Source organism: Festucalex cinctus, chromosome 5, assembly GCF_051991245.1.
Source record: "Festucalex cinctus isolate MCC-2025b chromosome 5, RoL_Fcin_1.0, whole genome shotgun sequence".
NCBI lineage: Eukaryota > Metazoa > Chordata > Actinopteri > Syngnathiformes > Syngnathidae > Festucalex > Festucalex cinctus.
Window position 1 is genome coordinate 30,576,859 of NC_135415.1, and position 18,345 is coordinate 30,595,203.

General features: G+C 40.2%; 1 protein-coding gene across 2 annotated transcripts in view; it reads right to left on the reverse strand.

The window, feature by feature from the left end:
• The window catches only part of ncor2 (nuclear receptor corepressor 2), a 61,795-nt gene that overhangs the window by 20,148 nt on the left and 23,302 nt on the right, over window positions 1-18,345 (reverse strand). For both annotated transcript variants that reach the window (XM_077521393.1, XM_077521392.1), the window contains exons 9-19: window positions 16,942-17,008; window positions 15,757-15,929; window positions 15,562-15,655; window positions 14,140-14,318; window positions 13,370-13,424; window positions 13,189-13,287; window positions 11,348-11,499; window positions 8,122-8,282; window positions 6,395-6,457; window positions 2,175-2,317; window positions 1,945-2,083 (exon numbers count right to left, since the gene is read on the reverse strand). In XM_077521393.1, the coding sequence (XP_077377519.1) occupies window positions 1,945-2,083; window positions 2,175-2,317; window positions 6,395-6,457; window positions 8,122-8,282; window positions 11,348-11,499; window positions 13,189-13,287; window positions 13,370-13,424; window positions 14,140-14,318; window positions 15,562-15,655; window positions 15,757-15,929; window positions 16,942-17,008 (1,325 nt within the window). The remainder of the gene's footprint in view (window positions 1-1,944; window positions 2,084-2,174; window positions 2,318-6,394; window positions 6,458-8,121; window positions 8,283-11,347; window positions 11,500-13,188; window positions 13,288-13,369; window positions 13,425-14,139; window positions 14,319-15,561; window positions 15,656-15,756; window positions 15,930-16,941; window positions 17,009-18,345) is intronic.

Sequence of the window (18,345 nt, forward strand, 5' to 3'; positions counted from 1 at the left end):
GCTTTTCAATATACTTATTAAATAAAACTCTGAAAAATGTAGTGTGCATTTGTATTCAGCCTCCCTGGGTCAGTATTTGCTTTAGCCACATTTTGCTGCATTTACAGTTGCAAGCAAGTCCTTGCGGTATGTCGCTATCAGCTCTGGACATCGACACAATTTTTTTCCCCCCTCCATACTTCTGAACAAAAATAGCTGAAGCTGAGCTAGATAGGATGGAGAGAGTCTGTGAACAGTAACTTTCAGTATTGCCACAGATGCTCATTGAGATTTAGGTCTCCACGTTGAATGGTCCATTCTAGCGAATGAACATTAATTGATCTAAACAATTCAATTATAGTTCTGACTTTATATTTTTGTGTCATCGTCTTGCTGGAAGATGAATCGATTCATGTCTTTTGCAGCCTCCAACAGGTTTTCTTGTGGACTGGCCTGTATTTAACTCATCCGTCTTCCCAACAGGTCTGCCCAGCATTCGTGCATCCCGACAGCCTGATGTTGCCGTCCGAATGTTTCACAGTGTGGATGGTGTGTTCAGAGTGATGAGCAGTATGATTTTTCTGCTACAGATAGTGCTTTGTATTGAAGCAAAACAATTCTACTTTAGTCTCATCTGACCATAAGCACCTTCTTCCACATTTTTGCGGCATCCCCCACGTGGCTTGTGCAAAACTGCAAACAGGACTTTGAACAATGGCTTTTGTCTTGTCACTCTTCCATAAAGAGATTTGTGGAGTACATGACTTCATAAAAAAAAAACTATTGCTTAAGCACAAAATACAAAACAGGGCTGGGATTTTAAAAACACTACACGAAATGAATTAGCACAACCATGCACATGAGATGCAGAACATCTCACATGCTGTGCAAAATGAAGCACACATTTATATAAACCATCTTATGTTACCACATGACATACACACTGTCATAAGGTTTAACGCTGAACTCGTTACACACTGCAATGTTTAACTTAATAAACTTTTAGCACTGTAAGCGAAGTACACAAAGAAAGTACAAACACACAATATGGTAAATGAATCACTATTGAAAATTGGATTAATTTGTCTTCATATAACCAAAATCAGTCAAGATAAACAATTGCAACAAAATTTGTCCCAACACTGTAAGCAAGCCCGGAAAAATAAAAATACTTTACTGTTCAAAATAAAATCAATGAAATAAATCACAGAGTTTAGGGGTAGGCTACCCTGGTCTTAGAGAGCCTGCGTATTTTAGATGTCTCCCTCCTCCAACATAGCTGAGGATCCTTATCAGGCTTCTCCAGATCTTTCTGATGAATTGATCATTTGAATCACCTGTGTTGGAGGAGGGAGACATCTAGAACAAGCAAGGCTGCGGCTCTCTAGGACCAGGGTTGCCGATACCTCTGGCCTAGTTGGATCTGACGAGCGGATTTCATCAACATCTATAGGCAATATCCTCATTGGAGTTCATCAATCCATGGTTGGTGACATTATCAAGTAGTGTTGCACAAATTTTATATGACAAATATGGCCCTCTTCTTCTTTGAGGACGTTCTCGTCCTATTTCAGGTCTTCGTCAACTTTTATCTCCTGCTCATCCTCGACAGATTCTCGCTCTCACCCTCACTTGTCTTCCTCTGACCTCTTCCATTGTTGAAAGCAGGTGAACTTACCCGCTGCATTTTTGTAGTGTTCAAACCTCATTGTCAGCTAACGTGCATGTGCTTAACCAACTGACTCATTCATGCGTGTGGTGATTTGTCAGTCTGCGCTTTGGAATTGCAAGGAAGTGACATTGTGACATACTTGTGTGTTTAAAATATAAAGTGCGTTCAGTGTTTTGCAAATCACTGCGTGCGCGCTAAAAAAAAAAAGTGTGAGGCTGACTTCGTGTATATAGTGGTGAAAATCTGGTCCAATGTTTTGTTACTTCGTTAAGTGTTTATGCAATTCCGTGTACCTTCTCCATCTTCAGGTGCCTCCTCTTCATTGCCACTCGCCCCTGAGCCTTCCAACTCTTCTTCCTCTGCGGTGAAGTGTGCAGTGGCCTCTTCATTTTGAAGGGTTTTGCCCCTGCGGCGAGCCTTTCGTTCCTTCTCCTAGGTTAAAATTCAACATACAAAAGAGAAATGCGTAAATAAATTGTGAGAAAACATCTGTCAAAGTTGTGTTTTTTTTTTTTTGGCTTACCGATTTCATTTTATGTTGCTGCAAAATCTCATCCAGTTTTTGCCTCTTCTTGTAGTTGAAATAGAAGTTCTTACACTGTGACACAGTTTTTGATCCCACCATCTTGGCAATGGCAGACCAGTTCCTACCATACTGAAGAAGACCTGCAAAAATAACGAAGCAGGGTTTAAATTAAAGGCAGCATTCTTGTTACCACCCTAAATGCAGTCAATAAAAAATCAAATTGTTAGTCGCCTTGCAAAAATTGTAATGTATTTATGATTAAAACTGAAAGAATAAAGACTCTCAAATAATAATGAATTATCATGTAAGCATGTCTTAATAGCTATGAAACCTTTCACAAGAACGTCGGCAGTGTAACAGACATTGTGAGCACTGGCAAGCTGCCATCGTATTCCTAAACACACAAAACCATAAAAATGTTCAGGGGGAGTTGTAATATGGAAGCAGAACCGCCCCTTATGTCAATGACATCACTAACGCTCCCTCACTGGGGTCACACTGTGTTATATTCTGACTAACTTTGATGTGACCCAGTTCCAAGAAACCCGGGTCCTTTACTCAGTCAACCACATGATTGTGCCTTTCACAAGAGTCGACATGCACCCGCCAGGCCAGAAGGATAGCAAAAAGCGGTCACGAAATTCACGTATCACATGTGCTAAAAGAATTGTTGGAGGGAGCGGTCAGCATGTTTGTGCAAGAGAGGGCCAAGGAAGATAAGTGTAGAATTGACTCTGGTGGTTCCCCTTCAGCGTGCGCTGTTAGCTAAAAGCAGACCATTAGCAGTGTGTGCTGTAAGAGGCTTAACCTACACCACCCACTTGTTTCCTGTGCCAGTATGACAGGTCCTGGCAGGGAACTCTCTGAGGGTTGTGGGGGTTGAAAGCCCGGAGCCAACCTAGCGGGGTAACCTTACACAAGAGTTCAGAGGTCTTTGCTTCTTGTTGGTCGGTCTTTGATATTCATCTTGATACTTAAAAACCCATTCACTGCCAGCTCTCCCAGTTACGATGCATCGCGAGCGGTCAATTGCAGTGATTTTAAAGAGATGTCTAACGAAAAAAATAATCTGCCACATACAAACCAGTGCATCTAGCAAATGTGAGAACACTGGTATTTGTTTTTATGAGAACATATTGATGACAATAAACAACAAACAAGTCTTCATATAAATACTGCAGGGCAACCTGTTCAGTTTTAAGTTGTAAGCCTATATGACTTAAGACATGGTTAAAAAATAAAAAATAAACCAACTACTAACACCTATATTGGGTGATTCGATGAATTCAAACTTCTTGGAAAGCAAATACTCAGAATGAAAAGTAATAACAAATATCAATACCTAGTTTAATCCTTGTATGCAAGTGTACAAAGCGCATTCCCAAGTAGCTGCAGTTGACTCAAAAGGCCTTCGAGGCAGGGGGGGGCCACGTGGATCAAACATCCAATCAGCAGCAGCAGTACTGAAGCAGGTGGTTGCCTCGCACCCAATCAGGACCCCGGAAGGCCTTAAGCGCCACCCAGAGAAGTCCAATCAATAGCTTGTGTAGCCAGGAACGTGGTTGTCACTGTGTCACATGCCTGTTACTTCAGCCGTCGTCTTGTGGCCCTGCTGGATCACACGATCAGACCGTCTGATGTCTGGAGGGAGAGCCTGGAATGCTCTTCGACGCTGGGCCTTCCGATCCGGAGCGCGGATGAAAACAGCTCAATCGCTCCACTCGTACTTCCAGCTGGCTTGATACTTGAGCTGGGGTCAGGCCGACATGCTCCAAAACGGCACATGCTCCTTGTCGCTCCCCGCCTCTCTGCTATTCCGTGTGCTTCAGTAATTGTAGCTCTGTTCTTGTGCTGCGTCTCTCTTCAATGGCGGCCGCCGAGGAAGACTTCCACTGGAAAGTGGCTACGAGGCTGTGCTCCGTGCTGACTCGCTCTCTCTTTCTCTCTCTCATCTGATCTTTCCTCTATCTCTCTTTTTCCCCTCCCTCTCTCTGTCAGCCTATCCCTCCCCCTACCTCACTCTGCCAGCAGGCACCACCGACCAGTGCACACTGCACACACACAAATGCACGAGTACACGCTAACTCGAGCCCTCTCGCTCCCTCTCTCTCTCTCTCCTGTTAATACTTTAACACACAGACACAAACACACACTCAGGCAGTCCAAGTGTAAACACAGAGGGGGTAGAGAGAGGAGGGGTGGGAAGGAGAAAGAGAGAGAGAGAGAGAGAGAGAGAGAGAGAGAGAGAGAATGGACACTGCGTAGGGAGGGTTAAAGAAGTGAAGAGTAAGCAAAGAGAGAAGATGGGGGGGGGGGGGGGGGGGACAGGAGAGGCAACAGAGTTGATGTTGATACCATGAGAAAGCATAAAGGCTTTCACATTTTTTCCTGACTGACCTGCTTTTCCTCTTGAATGTGACCTCTCCAGTCTATAATAAAACTGAGTAAGGAGAGAGAGAGCAAGTAGGGGGAGTGTGGATGTGGGGGGTGGGGGTCGGTGTCCCCTCACTTGCCAAATCTTCCGCAGCTCTTGCCAACTTGGGCTGGTGCCATCTCCCAAACCGAAAAAGTGGAGAGAAGCAAAAGGCCGAGCAACAGTGGAAAAGAAAGATGATGATATGTGCTTTTCTACCTGCAGCTCCTTTCTGTGGGTTCCTCCAGCAAGTGGAGCAGGGGCCGTTATCCAGGTGCCTGCTTGCACTCTGGCAAAGTCGTACAGATTACTGCACTTACAGGAAAGCTAGCCAAGGAGTGTGCACACTTGCAAACACACAACTTGGATCAGGATCCAACAGATACAACCTTTACAAGTCATCTATCTAACACGGGCCCACACAAAGAGATTGTGCGAGTAGATTTAAAAAAAAACAAAAAAAAAACAGCATTAGAACAACTCTTGTCTGCTCTACGGGTCTTTGAGCAGCAATGAAGATGAGTTATTGCTGTAACGCTATCCAGGAAAGCAGGGAAAAATTCAAATGTCTTCTGACATAAATGTTATTTTTCAGATCTGTTTAACCGAAGGACACATTAAGCTTGCGGACAACTAAGCCTCTTAAACGCATACACAAACATAACCCGGAAGAAAGAGCGGTGAGCACCTTGTTGAATTTGTGCAGTATTAGATGGGGAGGTGGGGTAAAAACAAATTTGCTAGAATTTCGAAAAAAAAAAAAAAAAATGGCAAGACTAGTCCTCCTTCAACTGTGGCTGCTGTCGCTGGGGTTCAGCGGTTACATAAGCACTTCATAGAAGCCCTGCCATCCACTGAACTGCCAGCCTAATCCTCTGGGATGGAGCGCCCCACTAATCCCACCGTAGGAGAATGGAACTGAAGACATTAACCAGGATTACTACACAGTCCTGTGTTCAAGCCAAGCAGTGGCAGATATTGAAAAATAACCCCTTAAACAGACAAATTATGTACAAAAATACTTCCAGATTGCTGGAGCCAATAAACATGTATCCAAGAGGGTCATATTTGGCACTAGAGCAACAGCGGTACTATGATTAAAAGGAAGGATGGATTTAACTATTCAGAAGCAAAACTTAAGTCACACAAAGCCACGCAGATGACCCAAATCATCTTTTATGTACACAGCAGGTCGTATAGTAGAATACAGCCTTGAGCAATTACTTTAATATTACTACTCAGATTACCCATTTGGAAAATTCCACAAGTAATTATTTTTAGATTAAAATATAATATCAGAAAGCTTGTCAAACTGGTGCTACAGATCTGTAGGGAATCCCGAGTCAAGAATTAGAAACCACCGAGAGTGAAAAGCTTAACGAGAATCATGTACTTGGCGCAATAAAACACAGTACACATGTGAGGACACTGGGCACAGTATCAGAGAGCTCCGTGAATCAGCCACGGACTGCTGGGTAATCTTCTGTCAGAGGTAATAAACAGGCAGGTTAATGACTGCTGCAATTTTGCAGAGGTGAACTGATAAGGGACAGACTTTACAGCCACCATGATAAGACAGGCTGCCTTGACCCAGAGAGAGGAAATGGCTGGAAAGAGCAGCAGCCAACAGTGAGTCCGCACACAGACACAACTCAGCACGTGGCAACTGCTGCCTCACTTAACAGGAAGGCACATCCTCGTCATTTGTCCGCTGCGCTTTTAAAGACACGTGTGGCATCTCTATCATGAACAATAACGTTGCAAACGGCGACATAAGAGGAAAGAAAGTTTTGTGGTGTGTTACCTTTTTTGGCCGTTTCCATCTCTTCTTCGGTCCAGCGAGAACTCTCATTCATCTCAAGATTGGCTGTCTCAGAAACACACACATACACAAACACAAACACACCCACGCACACACACGAATAAGTAAGAAGAAGGAGGGGGGAGTGGGCAGTTGCAAGTGACAATGTCAGTTAGGGAGTGACTGACGAGAGGAAAGGAAAGACAAATTAGAGAAGAAAAAAACGATATGTGGGGGCAGGGTTTTTTTTTTTTTACTGCTTGCTAAAAAGCCACTGTTGCCTAGCTCGCTTCGGGACTGTTTGCTTTAGATGGAAGAAGCAGGAAATCGAAGGGGAGAAGTCAGTTAATGATTATAGACTACGACTGGCTTCTCCCTCTCTGCGCAAGTTATTAGCCAGAGTGGCCCTGGCCCTGCCCGACACATGGCCAAGTTGCATTTTGTACTTGTAAGATCTCTATATGGAGCTGTGAAGGACAAAGCGGCCAGCCAAGCACTGCTCTGAGCATTGGGACCGAACGAGGGTGGCTGCTCAGAGTCCCTGCAACTTGACTCATTGGGGAATTCCACCTGACGAAACGTATTGATAGCAACATGCAGCATATACTGTACACACAACAGCTGATGGATTAAAAATGTTGAACCACCAGCAGAATTGATGCTGTGAGTATAGCTAACTGACAATTGGCAAAGACTCCATCGCGGGACAGCCGGCACTTAAATAAAATGTGAGTGGAGGCCAACAGTGCACTCTGCTGGTATGGGATAGGAGATCAGGAGATGATTATTTTGGAGCCACTCAAAAGAGTGGGTTAACATTTTTTTTGTTATATTGCGGGAGGGTAATTTAAAAATGTGTGCCTAACATAAAAAAAATAAATAAAAAAAATGGTATGACTCCACTCATGTTCTCGGTAGCTCAATTGACTGCTGTCACGGATGTTAACATTACACAGATGGTGGTATATTATCTGTACATGCACAATGAACAACATTAAGTCATTCACTCCCAGCCATTTTCACATTTCGCAATCCCGTTCGCTCCCGGCTGTTTTACTGGATTTTGACTGATTTTGCAAGGCCCACAGAATATTGTGTTCTTTTGCTATAAAAGCATGGAACCTATCAAAAGAAAGATTGAAGTCTCTTCTTTCATCAGGGAAAAAAGTCTGTTTCTATCTGTTTCCGTTTTGTAGCAATTAGCATTAGAAGAGAGCTAAGTTTCATCACTTTTCACAAATCTATTTAAAATTGTAAATAAATGAGCCTTTTTTCTAGAGGGCCCTGGTTGATCTCCTTTGCTCTGCTGCCACCTGCTGGCCGTTTCTGTAATAACTACCATTTCTCCAATCGTTCTTTGCAGTTGAGAGGCTGCATCAAAGCCTTCTTTATGCCCTAGCATTAAAAAAAACAAAAAAAGATATAAATACGTCTTTGGGACACTTAGAACTTAAAAAAAAAACGTATTTATACGTTATTGGGAGCAAATGAGTTAATGTTGCTTCCCAAAAAATTTTAATGATGTAATTGGAGCAATATGACACGTTTCATTTTGTTTTCATAATACAGCAGTCGGGAAACAGACAAGCATCTCTCAATGACTCGTTGACGTTTATTCTTGTCCACAGGGGGACTTAATTAAACTACGACCTTCCAATTTAAAGCCCAAAGACCTTACAGTCACCCCACAACCAGCTGAAGTGATTTGATGTTAAAGCACCAAGACTGACCGAGCTCACTGTTGACAGGCGGTGTGGTCGTCTCCTCCACCTCACTGGTCATTGAGCGGGTGATTCGGCCCTTCCGGCGTCCCTGGCTGTTGGCGGTCCGTCGACCCTTGACAGCCACTGCGGGCTCTTTGTCCTCTGCATCTTCCCCGGAAGTTTCATCTCTGCAATTTGGAAATGGGTATTACATTTTCAAACAACTTCAAAACAAAACATTGTGATCTTGGTTGCATCCATCACAATGATTGACATACAGTCTGTGCTCAGTTAGATTACAAGTCACGTTTCAAAGTTCAGCTCATCTTGCCACTGTATGTATGTAATTGTGAACCATTTGTATGTTTCTTTCCATCACAAGTTGTGTACATTAGATGGGAATGCAGTTTGCCACCTTCTAAAAGTGTTAGTTTTTGCATTGTTTCCCCCACCTTAACGTAAACAAATGTAAAAATTAAGACAAAGATAACCCAGGTAAACATGAAATGGTGATTTGATTTATTAAGGAAAAAAATCCTTTCAAAGCTACCTGATGATGCTGTGTGAAAAACTACTTCTCCCCTTGCTAAATCATGAATTTATTGGCTGATCACATTTTACCATTGATTTTAAATAACCCCACATCACCCACACACGATTATCTCCAGACCTGTTCAATAAAAACAAGAAATAAAAAAAATCACCTAATAGAACCCATCTAACAAATAGGAGTGTGACGATATATCGATATTGCGATAAGTCGTGATACTTTGTCTCCCGATAGATTATCAATATGCCTACGCAAATATCACGATATTTGTAGTTAATATACAGCCACTATAACGGCTCGGCTGTTTCTTACTTATTGAGCAATAACTTGGCGGGACACTAGGGGGAGCGCCTCATAAGAGTGGCAGGGAAATGTACGGAAGTCTTCAGGCAAAGAAGACTCATGAGCTTACTTTTACTTGTGTAAGACATTTATCTGCCCAGCAACTGACTCAGTTTTGCATACGTTTCTATGAAAAAAATATGTATTATAGCTTCAACTTTAACATTTTAAAACATATTTTATGTTTCAATTTTTCGAAACACACAATTTCTGAGGAATATTAATATTCATTTCATTGGATTTAATATTTAAGTCATTTTATTTATTTATTTATTTAGGAATTCTGCATTTTACCAGATATTCCGAAGGGAGAATGTTGGGCCATCAGTTTGTGACCTCAAACTGAAACACTTTTGAGTTCTGCATCAAGACAACAATCGGAAACACATTAGCAAAACAACTTCTGAATGGCTTAGAAAAAACAAAACAAAACGAAGGTTTTAGAGTTCCCAAGTCGACGACCAGCCTTTAATCTTATTGAAATGCGATGGAATAACTTTTAAAAGGCTGTCCATGTTTGAAAAGTGCAGCTGAATTAAAGCAACTGTGCGAAGAAAATTGTGCAAAAATATTCCCACACAGATATGAAAGACTCATCAGTTATGGAAAACACTTGATTTCGGGTCTTGCTGTGGATTGTGGTCAAACCAGTTATTAAGTTTGTTTGTTACCCCCCCACCCCCTTCCCGTAATAATAAATAAAAACCACTAAACTCTGTGTTTGCTTGTGTTATCTCTGACTAATGTTTTAAATGTGTTTGATGATGGGAAACAAATTTAAGTGTGACACGCAAAAAATAAGAACTCGGGAAGCTGGCAAACATGATCACACCACTGTATCGAATTGAAGAGAGGGGCACAACATTGCAAAATATGAATGAGGGCCATTTCAAATTTGTGGCTGTTGCATAAAGCCAGGTTTTGTTTATTTTTTGTTGTTGTTTTTTTGTTTCTTTTTTTTGTATTTTTTATTTTTTGGGGGGGGGAGGGCAGACTTATTCATGTATTCACAAGTGACTTTTTGACTATATGCTGGGCCAAAAGTGACATAAGAATTATATATATTATCTTAAAAATAAAAATAAAAAATGGAAACAGTTATTTGACCAGGAGTTAGCACCATATCAAGCCAAAGCTTGTACAACAAACTCTAAATGAATTTTTCCTGAGCTCCATTAATGTCACTTTGGGGTGCAGATGTAACTCCAAATACAGGAGAGGCTTCTGTACTAAAGCTGCATGACAGTCAGTCTGCTTGGAATCAAATTGCTATTTCTAAGCATAAGGCAGACAGGAGGTAAGACCTCATCAGCATTTTGAAGTCTGACACAAACGCTCAAGAATATACATGACATCTACAGTACAAAAGTACAACTCCAGATTAGATAATAGAGTGTCTGCCTACACAGATTGATTTCCAAGGAGAACTGAAAGAGTAGTATTCCATCTGTTGTTTTTGTGTCTTTTGCTGTTTGATGAAACTGCACAAAGCCACCACCCACACTTAAACAGACATCATCCGTTCACGTTGTCACCAGCAAAACCACAGAGCACACGAACCCTCCAAAGGTGTTTCCAAGGAAAACAGCTGTTTTAATAAAGTGTTGTATCATGTATGTGGAAAGTCTAGCTCGAGGTGACACACTCGTCAATAAGCAATACAGTTTTCCAGACTAACGTTATCTATCTAAAACATACCAAACTCTTAAGATTATCTCACTGTTTGTAGTTTGACACAAAAAGCGAGGTATGAAAGTGGACCTGAATGAATAAAAAAATTAGAGCTGTCAAATGATTACATTTTTTAATCAGATTAATCACATCGTAGAATTTGGATTAATCACGATTAATCAGTCTTAAAAAAGCTTTTTGCCCGCTACATACGCTCATCCTACTTTTTCTAATCAATTAATTATTTGCATCATTTAAAATGGGGAAAAAATGACCTAATGCATATGTAAACATTTATTAAATGCTTTACTTTAATGCATGTAGTTATGTTTTATTGCTCAAACTCCAACAGCTACCTTTAATGTAACCATCCACTGTCAGCTAAAAGGGATCATCTGAGGTCAAAATGAATAATGTGATTAATCTGTGGTAATACAATGATTAATGCGATAATTTTTTGTGATTAATTAATTAGTTAACGCTTTAACTTTGACAGCACTAAAAAAATATATATGTTAAAAGACTTTTTTTTTTTTTTTTTTTTTGGGACATAATTTCAAAACCTCCTTGCATAACAAACCCATTCCAAAAATATATACCAGTATACCATGTTGTGATAAAGATTATAACGACATCTAAATCTGATGACAGACTTGATGCTCTCACTGTTGAATTAGTAGTTTGGCTTACTTCATTCCATCCTCCTTATCTTCATTCTCTGTTTTATCCTCTTCCTTCTCTCCTTCCTTGTCTTTCTCCTCCTTTTCCTTGTCTTCTTGGCTGTTTCGATTGACTTGTTGCTGCTGTTGCTGCTGCTGCTGCTGCTGCTGCTGCTGGCCATGCTACATTTGATGGGACAGGAACAGGAAGACATCCCATTATAAACATGAAAATTTTTTTGTTTTGACATATCTTAAACTGACCTGATACAAATAAACAAATAAAAAAACAAACTCTTACAGACATCAACAAATGGCAAATAGATCGATTTGATAACACTGCCACATCTTGTTTATATAACACACACAGTGTAATCTGGTTTCAGTGAATTCCACATAACTAAAAAGAACGCCTGCAAAGGCAAAACAAAACAGGATACGAAAGTTCAGAAACCACAGAATAACTGTTCTGCTGTATAACTTTTGGTTTTTAAGCAAACAGTACCACTTCCTCACCGGTGCCTTTTGCCTGTCTGGGCTTTGGGGTGAGAGTTCAGATGAGTACAGACATCCAGGCTGACAACTTTTCTCGCATCAATGACACCCACTGCTACTTGTGATGCGTTTGACATTGCTGCCTTAGGCCAAAGCAACACGTTCATTTTATGACGATGATCTCAATACAGTGTCTTTAATGTGCGAGACAGCGGCAGCCAGGAACTAGATTTACAATTTGTTGGTTAAAAAGTGCAACAAGCTTTTATTCATGTATTAACGTGAATAAACAGAATTTCCATATTAACTCATTTGCTCCCAATAACGTGTAAATACGTTTTTTTTAATGCTCTAAGTGTCCCAAAGACGTATTTATACGTTTTTTTTTTTTTTTTTTTTTTTAAATGCTAGAGCATACAAAAGGCTTTGATTCAGCCTCTCAACTGCAAAGAACAGTTGCAGAAATGGTAGTTATTACACAAACGGCCAGCAGGTGGCAGCAGAGTAAAGGAGATCAACCAGAGCCATGTAGAAAAAAAAGCTCAATTACTTACAATTTTAAATAGATTTGTGAAAACTGAAGAAACTTAGCTCTCTTCTAATGCTAATTGCTGCAAAACTGAAACGGATAGAAACATTTTTTTTTTTCCTGATGAAAGAAGAGACTTTAATCTTTCTTTTGCTTTTATAACCATAAAACACAATATTCTGTTGGCCTTGCAAAATCAGTCAAAATCCAGTAAAACAGCCGGGAGCGAACGGGACTACTTCTGTGAAAATGGCGGCGAGTGAATGAGTTAATGAATGAGTGACTTGTGTATTGAGGACATCAATTCTAATAACTCATCATACATTTCCAATGCAGAGTAATAGTTCTTCAAAATACGTATGTTTAGCTGGCTCCCTTAATATCGAAGTGGTTTGACGTTGGTGGCAAAAAACATGTTGTCCATTTGACGCATTTGTCTACCGATACCAGACGCAATGACTGCTGACATAAACCAATCTACTGTCGCTGTGCCAGTACCAACATTATAACTGTGGTCATTACAGTCCACTTTGTACCACCCTCAAATCAATCACATTTTAAGATGTTCTGCCCTGTTCAAAGTATCATCATTTTATGTTTGAAACGAAAACACTGCCATTGCAAAGTGCAATATGTGGGTACGTAAGGAAAGTAGAGGAAAGGTTAGCATAGCTTATTCCTGTCTGACTTGTTTCACCAAGAGCTTCTGGCATCGTGCCCAGTGCATGACTACTACGACCTCAGGAACTGTAATCAGCCAAACGTAATATTGTCATTGAGATAGCATTGAGTTATTTGAAACATCAGAGGATATGGTGAGTTGTTTTAAATTCGAAAGCTGACAATACCTGGCTTCTTCCTCGCCGTCTGTAGTTTCTTCGCACTATGTTCTTATAGTTCTCATTCTTTTTGGTCAAATAATAAAAGAGCACACATTCTGCCACCGTCTGAAAAATGAAAGAAATGAGATTTGGCTGGAATTAAAAACATTTCCTGAGTGGATTGCTCAGTTGACCACGACACTCGTACCTTTCTTTCGAGAAAAGATGCGATCAGACCAAAGTTTTTAGGGTGTTGGATGAATCTGTGGAAGCAGAGCATCAAAAAATTTACAACCTGAAGATATTTTAAATATCACTTGTGTAAAGCACTCAACTATAAAGCCGATATTCAACTCAATCAGACTACTCGTAGAATAATTATAGTATAGTTTTTATGTCGTTAGTAAAAATCACATTATTGTGCAAGTTTATGGAGATATATTGACGTTGCAGTTTGGTACATTTATTGGACATTCAGTGTTCTTGTATGATTGTGCTTCAGATGCCATCCCTCAATTGTCACAAAAAGGGGAAGATTCACTTCCTTTCCTACAACTTCCTAACCCCTTTATGGTCCACACATTATTGTACATTTTAGAATAATCTTGCTCACTTAACATTTCGCTTGTGCTGGTCACTAATATGAAATTTCATAAATGTTTTCTCATTCCATTTTAAAAAATACAACATTTATCACTGAAACTGCAATTGAATACTTATGACAAGGACGACGGGGCTCAGGTGTTACAGTGGCCATATTTGAAAGTTATTGATTTGACCCCAAGTACCCTCAGGGACACCGTTCTGTGTCATTGAGCAAGATACTACAAACCTTGTTTTCCCCTAATGGGATAAATGGCAGTTTTTATGGCAAGCTCCACCATCTATCTATGAATGTGTAAATTCCCATTTCACATAAATGTGCTCAATAAATGCAGCCCATTTATCACCCTGACTTTACTGAAGAGTTGACCTTACTTCTCTCTGAAAGTGTCCTTCTCTTGCTCGCTCCACATGTTCATGACCTGCCGGTCCTTGTACACCTTCATGGGGTCATCCATCAATCCGTTCATGTTGATGAACTTGATGCGTTGCTGCTCAGCATCAAACAGCATTGGAGGGATGACTGCCAGCTGTCTCATTTGCTTCTCCGTGTTCTGATGTTCACACATGCCACACAAGAGACGCAAACAAACACACACACACACACAAAACACAAATCAACATCCAGGAATGAGACAGACCGTTCTCGAAAGGGAAGGGAGCTATGACTGTGCTGATAGTTGTCATGAACCGGAAGAAACACTGCAGCTCTTTTAAAGCACGACAAAGGTCAGTTGGTAGGAGAGGGAAGTTAAGCTTCCTTCGCAATTTCAGCTGTTGGAGACATATTCCACATCTAATGTGAACTCATATAGGTAAACTCACATTTACCTCGAACGCTCTTGTTATGTCAGTGAAAGAAAATGCTGTAAATGGTTCTACGCTTGACAATGATTCCTCCATAAAGTGGCAGGCAATCTTACTACAAGATATAGAAGAGAATAGAAAGCCTTTATTGTCACTGTTAAACAAGTTCCCACTGTAAGCACGAGCCACTCAGATCAGCCAGAGGTGGAGAGGAAATGACGGTACCGGTAATGCCATTAAAATGTTATTGGCCTGAGGTGGTGGAATTCAGCGCCCAAAGGTGCAATATGCATGTACAGGTATGTTGCATGAGGACCGACTCCGCATGTCACACTTTTAACTTTTAGCGATGATGTTCTGTGCACTCAAACCGGAGGAATGCCACAATTTGAGATGCCAGAGATAAATGACTACATTTTACTTATCCATAACTGTATACTATTTATCCTGCTCAAATAAAAACATATAGTGTGCATATATTTGGAAGTATGTTTATTATAATATTTCTAGGGCAGTCAAAGTTAAAGCGTTAATTGTTTAATTAATCACAGAAAATTGTCGCATTAATCACGTATTAACGCAGATTAATCGCATTTTTTTTGGGACCGCACTTGAGCCTTGAACGTAAGCGCGGATGGTTACATTGAAGGCTGCGCAGGTCCGTGATTAGGTCAATGCACTGCATTTCCTACGCCTGTTGTTCCAAAATGAGCGGTAAAGCGGTGGTAAATTTCGCTTTAAAAAACACCCCGACAGGACTTTAGATTAAACAAAAGTCATTTGCAATTGCATACATGCATTTAATCAATGTTTGCAAATGACATTCATATCATAAAATGCATTGTCAAAATACTACGGTATTTTGTATTTATTTTGTATTACGCAAATACGCAAGTAATTTAGCTGATTAATCGCGATTAATCAAAATTAAAAAAGTGTGATTAATTATTAATTAATTTAAATTATTAAATAATTATTCGAAAAGCTTACCTCATGCTCTGATATCCCGTCAATGATCTCAGAGACCTCATGTTCACTGCGAGCCGCAGAAGAGCTCAAGCCACCCCCTCGCTGCCCAACGCGGCTAAAAAAGAAACAAAAAAGTCCGCCATTTGACTTCTTGTAATTATTTCACACAATAACATCAAGCGTTGGCATCACCGGGATTGAAAACGCGTAGCTCACCTCTGAATTCGTTCCTGCATCTCTCTCTGCTTCCGAATCTCGGGGAACTGTTTTTCGTAGTACTCCCGTACCTTGCTCTCCTTGGCTCGGCGCCGGGGGTTGTTTTCAATGCGCTCGACCTTCTTCTCCCAGGCTTCCATCAGTTGGTCATAACGCTGGCAGAATTTCTGCTCCTGTGTTGTCACACAAAAAGGAAGGCTCTTTATTTTAATTTACTATATTGAATCTAATATAATGTGCACTCCTTTGCGTGTTGTACAAGTTTTGCATTGCACAATGAAGAGCACAATCATACAATCAAATCACACATAAGTAGACATGCAAGAAGAGATATCAGAGGAAATCGAAACCATCTGGTTCCAAAGCCTTTACAGAGCAGCCACTGACACACTATTGATCAATCTTTCAATTTCCAAATTGTCTATCTTCTTCTACAAACAAACTGCCCCAAAAGTAAGAGTAATGCATGAGGTAACAGTGAAGGAATTCTTTTTCAACTATTGATGTGAAGCCAGAATTATAGTACAGAGCTTAAAGCTGCGCTTTGTAACAATTTGCCCAAAAATATCTTTACAATAGGTTTTTTTATTTGGCCATTCATGACTCAAACATCTTCGAATTAACAGACTAACTAAAACCTTAGCTGCTCACAATGGGTATTCCTGCAAGCCTCTGGCCAATAGTTTTTATTGTGTACGTGAGAAGTAAGTGTGCTGTTTCATTTTTCGGCCACAAGTGGCAGTAGCGATTCAAAGTTCAATTTTCTACATTGGACAGCTTTAAATTAACATTTTTCCCTTTGGTTACTTTGACAAGTAAAATAAAAAAAAATAAAAAAATCAATCGTTTTAGATATTGTCTGATATGAAACACTATGAAATATTGTGATACACCTTTCAGCCATATTTCCCAGCCCAAGAACAGAGCGTACATAATTGAACCCTACTTTATATGCTAGTTAACTCCGTCTCACTTAGATATAAGTGACAGAAAAGAAGACACAAACAGTTTGATTGATGTTGTTTCTTTTTAGAACCGTAATCATCCAGGTTAAGTTTACTGAAATAGATCACACCCACACCTGTCTTCTTGATGGTCACTTTAAACGAGCTGCTGACCCAATTTCACACTCGTCATTCCTCATTGGCTAAGGCCCAGCAGAGTAAAAAAAATATTGGTACTTACCCATTGCTTTCGAGCATGATTTCTTCTCTTGAAGTATAAGATGAGTTTTTTCCTCATCGCCTGGTTTCTAAGAAGGATAAAAAATTAAATTGGCATTAGGAAAATCGTGATGCAGAGGAATAAAAGCAAAAAAAGAAAAAAAAAATCATGGGTTTACGGTAACTTTTACACATGACACTTGATTTCTCACTGAATTTATAGTTGCAGCTACAACATACACAAAAAAAAAAAAAAAAAACACACAAACAACTTCCTTTGTGAATGCTTTCAGTTGGATATTACAGCATGGCGAGCAAACGAATAAAACTTGTCTTGCAGTTCTTCAAAGGTCAGGGCCAGTAATCTCCTTAGGCAGCCGCTCAGTTTGTCTCTTTCTTTCAGAGTTTTATTCCTGACACTTAATCTGTCAGTTGTAAGGTCACTCCCCGCTGATTAATGTAATCTTATTCTACATTAGTCAATTTAAGTGAGCCGCCGCGTTACGTGCAAGGAAAGGAGAGACTACAAAGTGGGTTACTAGTGGCGTAAGTTTTATATCACAACTTGTAAAATTGAAATGCGACAATAAATAAACAGAAGATAATTCCCAACATGTTATCTGCAATACTACTTGTGAAATCCCAAAGTCCTTAGCCTCGACCATACATAAACACTGAATTAAAGCCCCAAACACAAAAAGTACAAGCAAACCTTTGCAGCATCAGAACCAAACACTATGACAAATTCATCTTTGTACTCTGACTGTCCAAACAGTCACAATTTGCTGCCTTAAACTTGCATATTAAAATGAGATAATTTACCAGAGGATGGACACAAAATACAGTACAGTATTTTCATAATTGCTTTGAGGGAATGCATACACATACTGCACATCATGTAAAAATAATAATTGTTACATTACAAGTGGACAAGTCAGACTTAAACGCCCAACAAAGAAGTGCGGTTGCCATTGATCTACAACCAGTCAATTTAGCTGGCAGCCCAAATAATGTTAATAATTCAATCTTAACAGGAGAAGTGTCAGTTCATGCATTAAGTCCTCCGCAATGGCAGAGGGCAACAGCGAGGTGTAACGATCGCAAAGCAGCGTCATCTTTTACACGCTCTTCTTCTGCTGGAGTATGAATGGCCGATATCCGCATTTGTCGGTCATGGCACTGAGAATGAAGTTTCTCGGCTGCATCGTGCATAGTGCTCATTGCGCCCGGTTCAGTAGCGAGTTGAAAACTACCATTTAATCTGTGTTGTCCCTTATCAATTTGATCATATCTTCCGGTCTTTTAAAACAGATCGTTTCGTAAACTGCTTGTTGATGCGTCTGCTGAGCACTGTGGCCTACTATTACACAACGATGTCAGCTGGCTTAGCCAGGGAAATGCTCTTAAAAAGAGTCTGAACTACGGG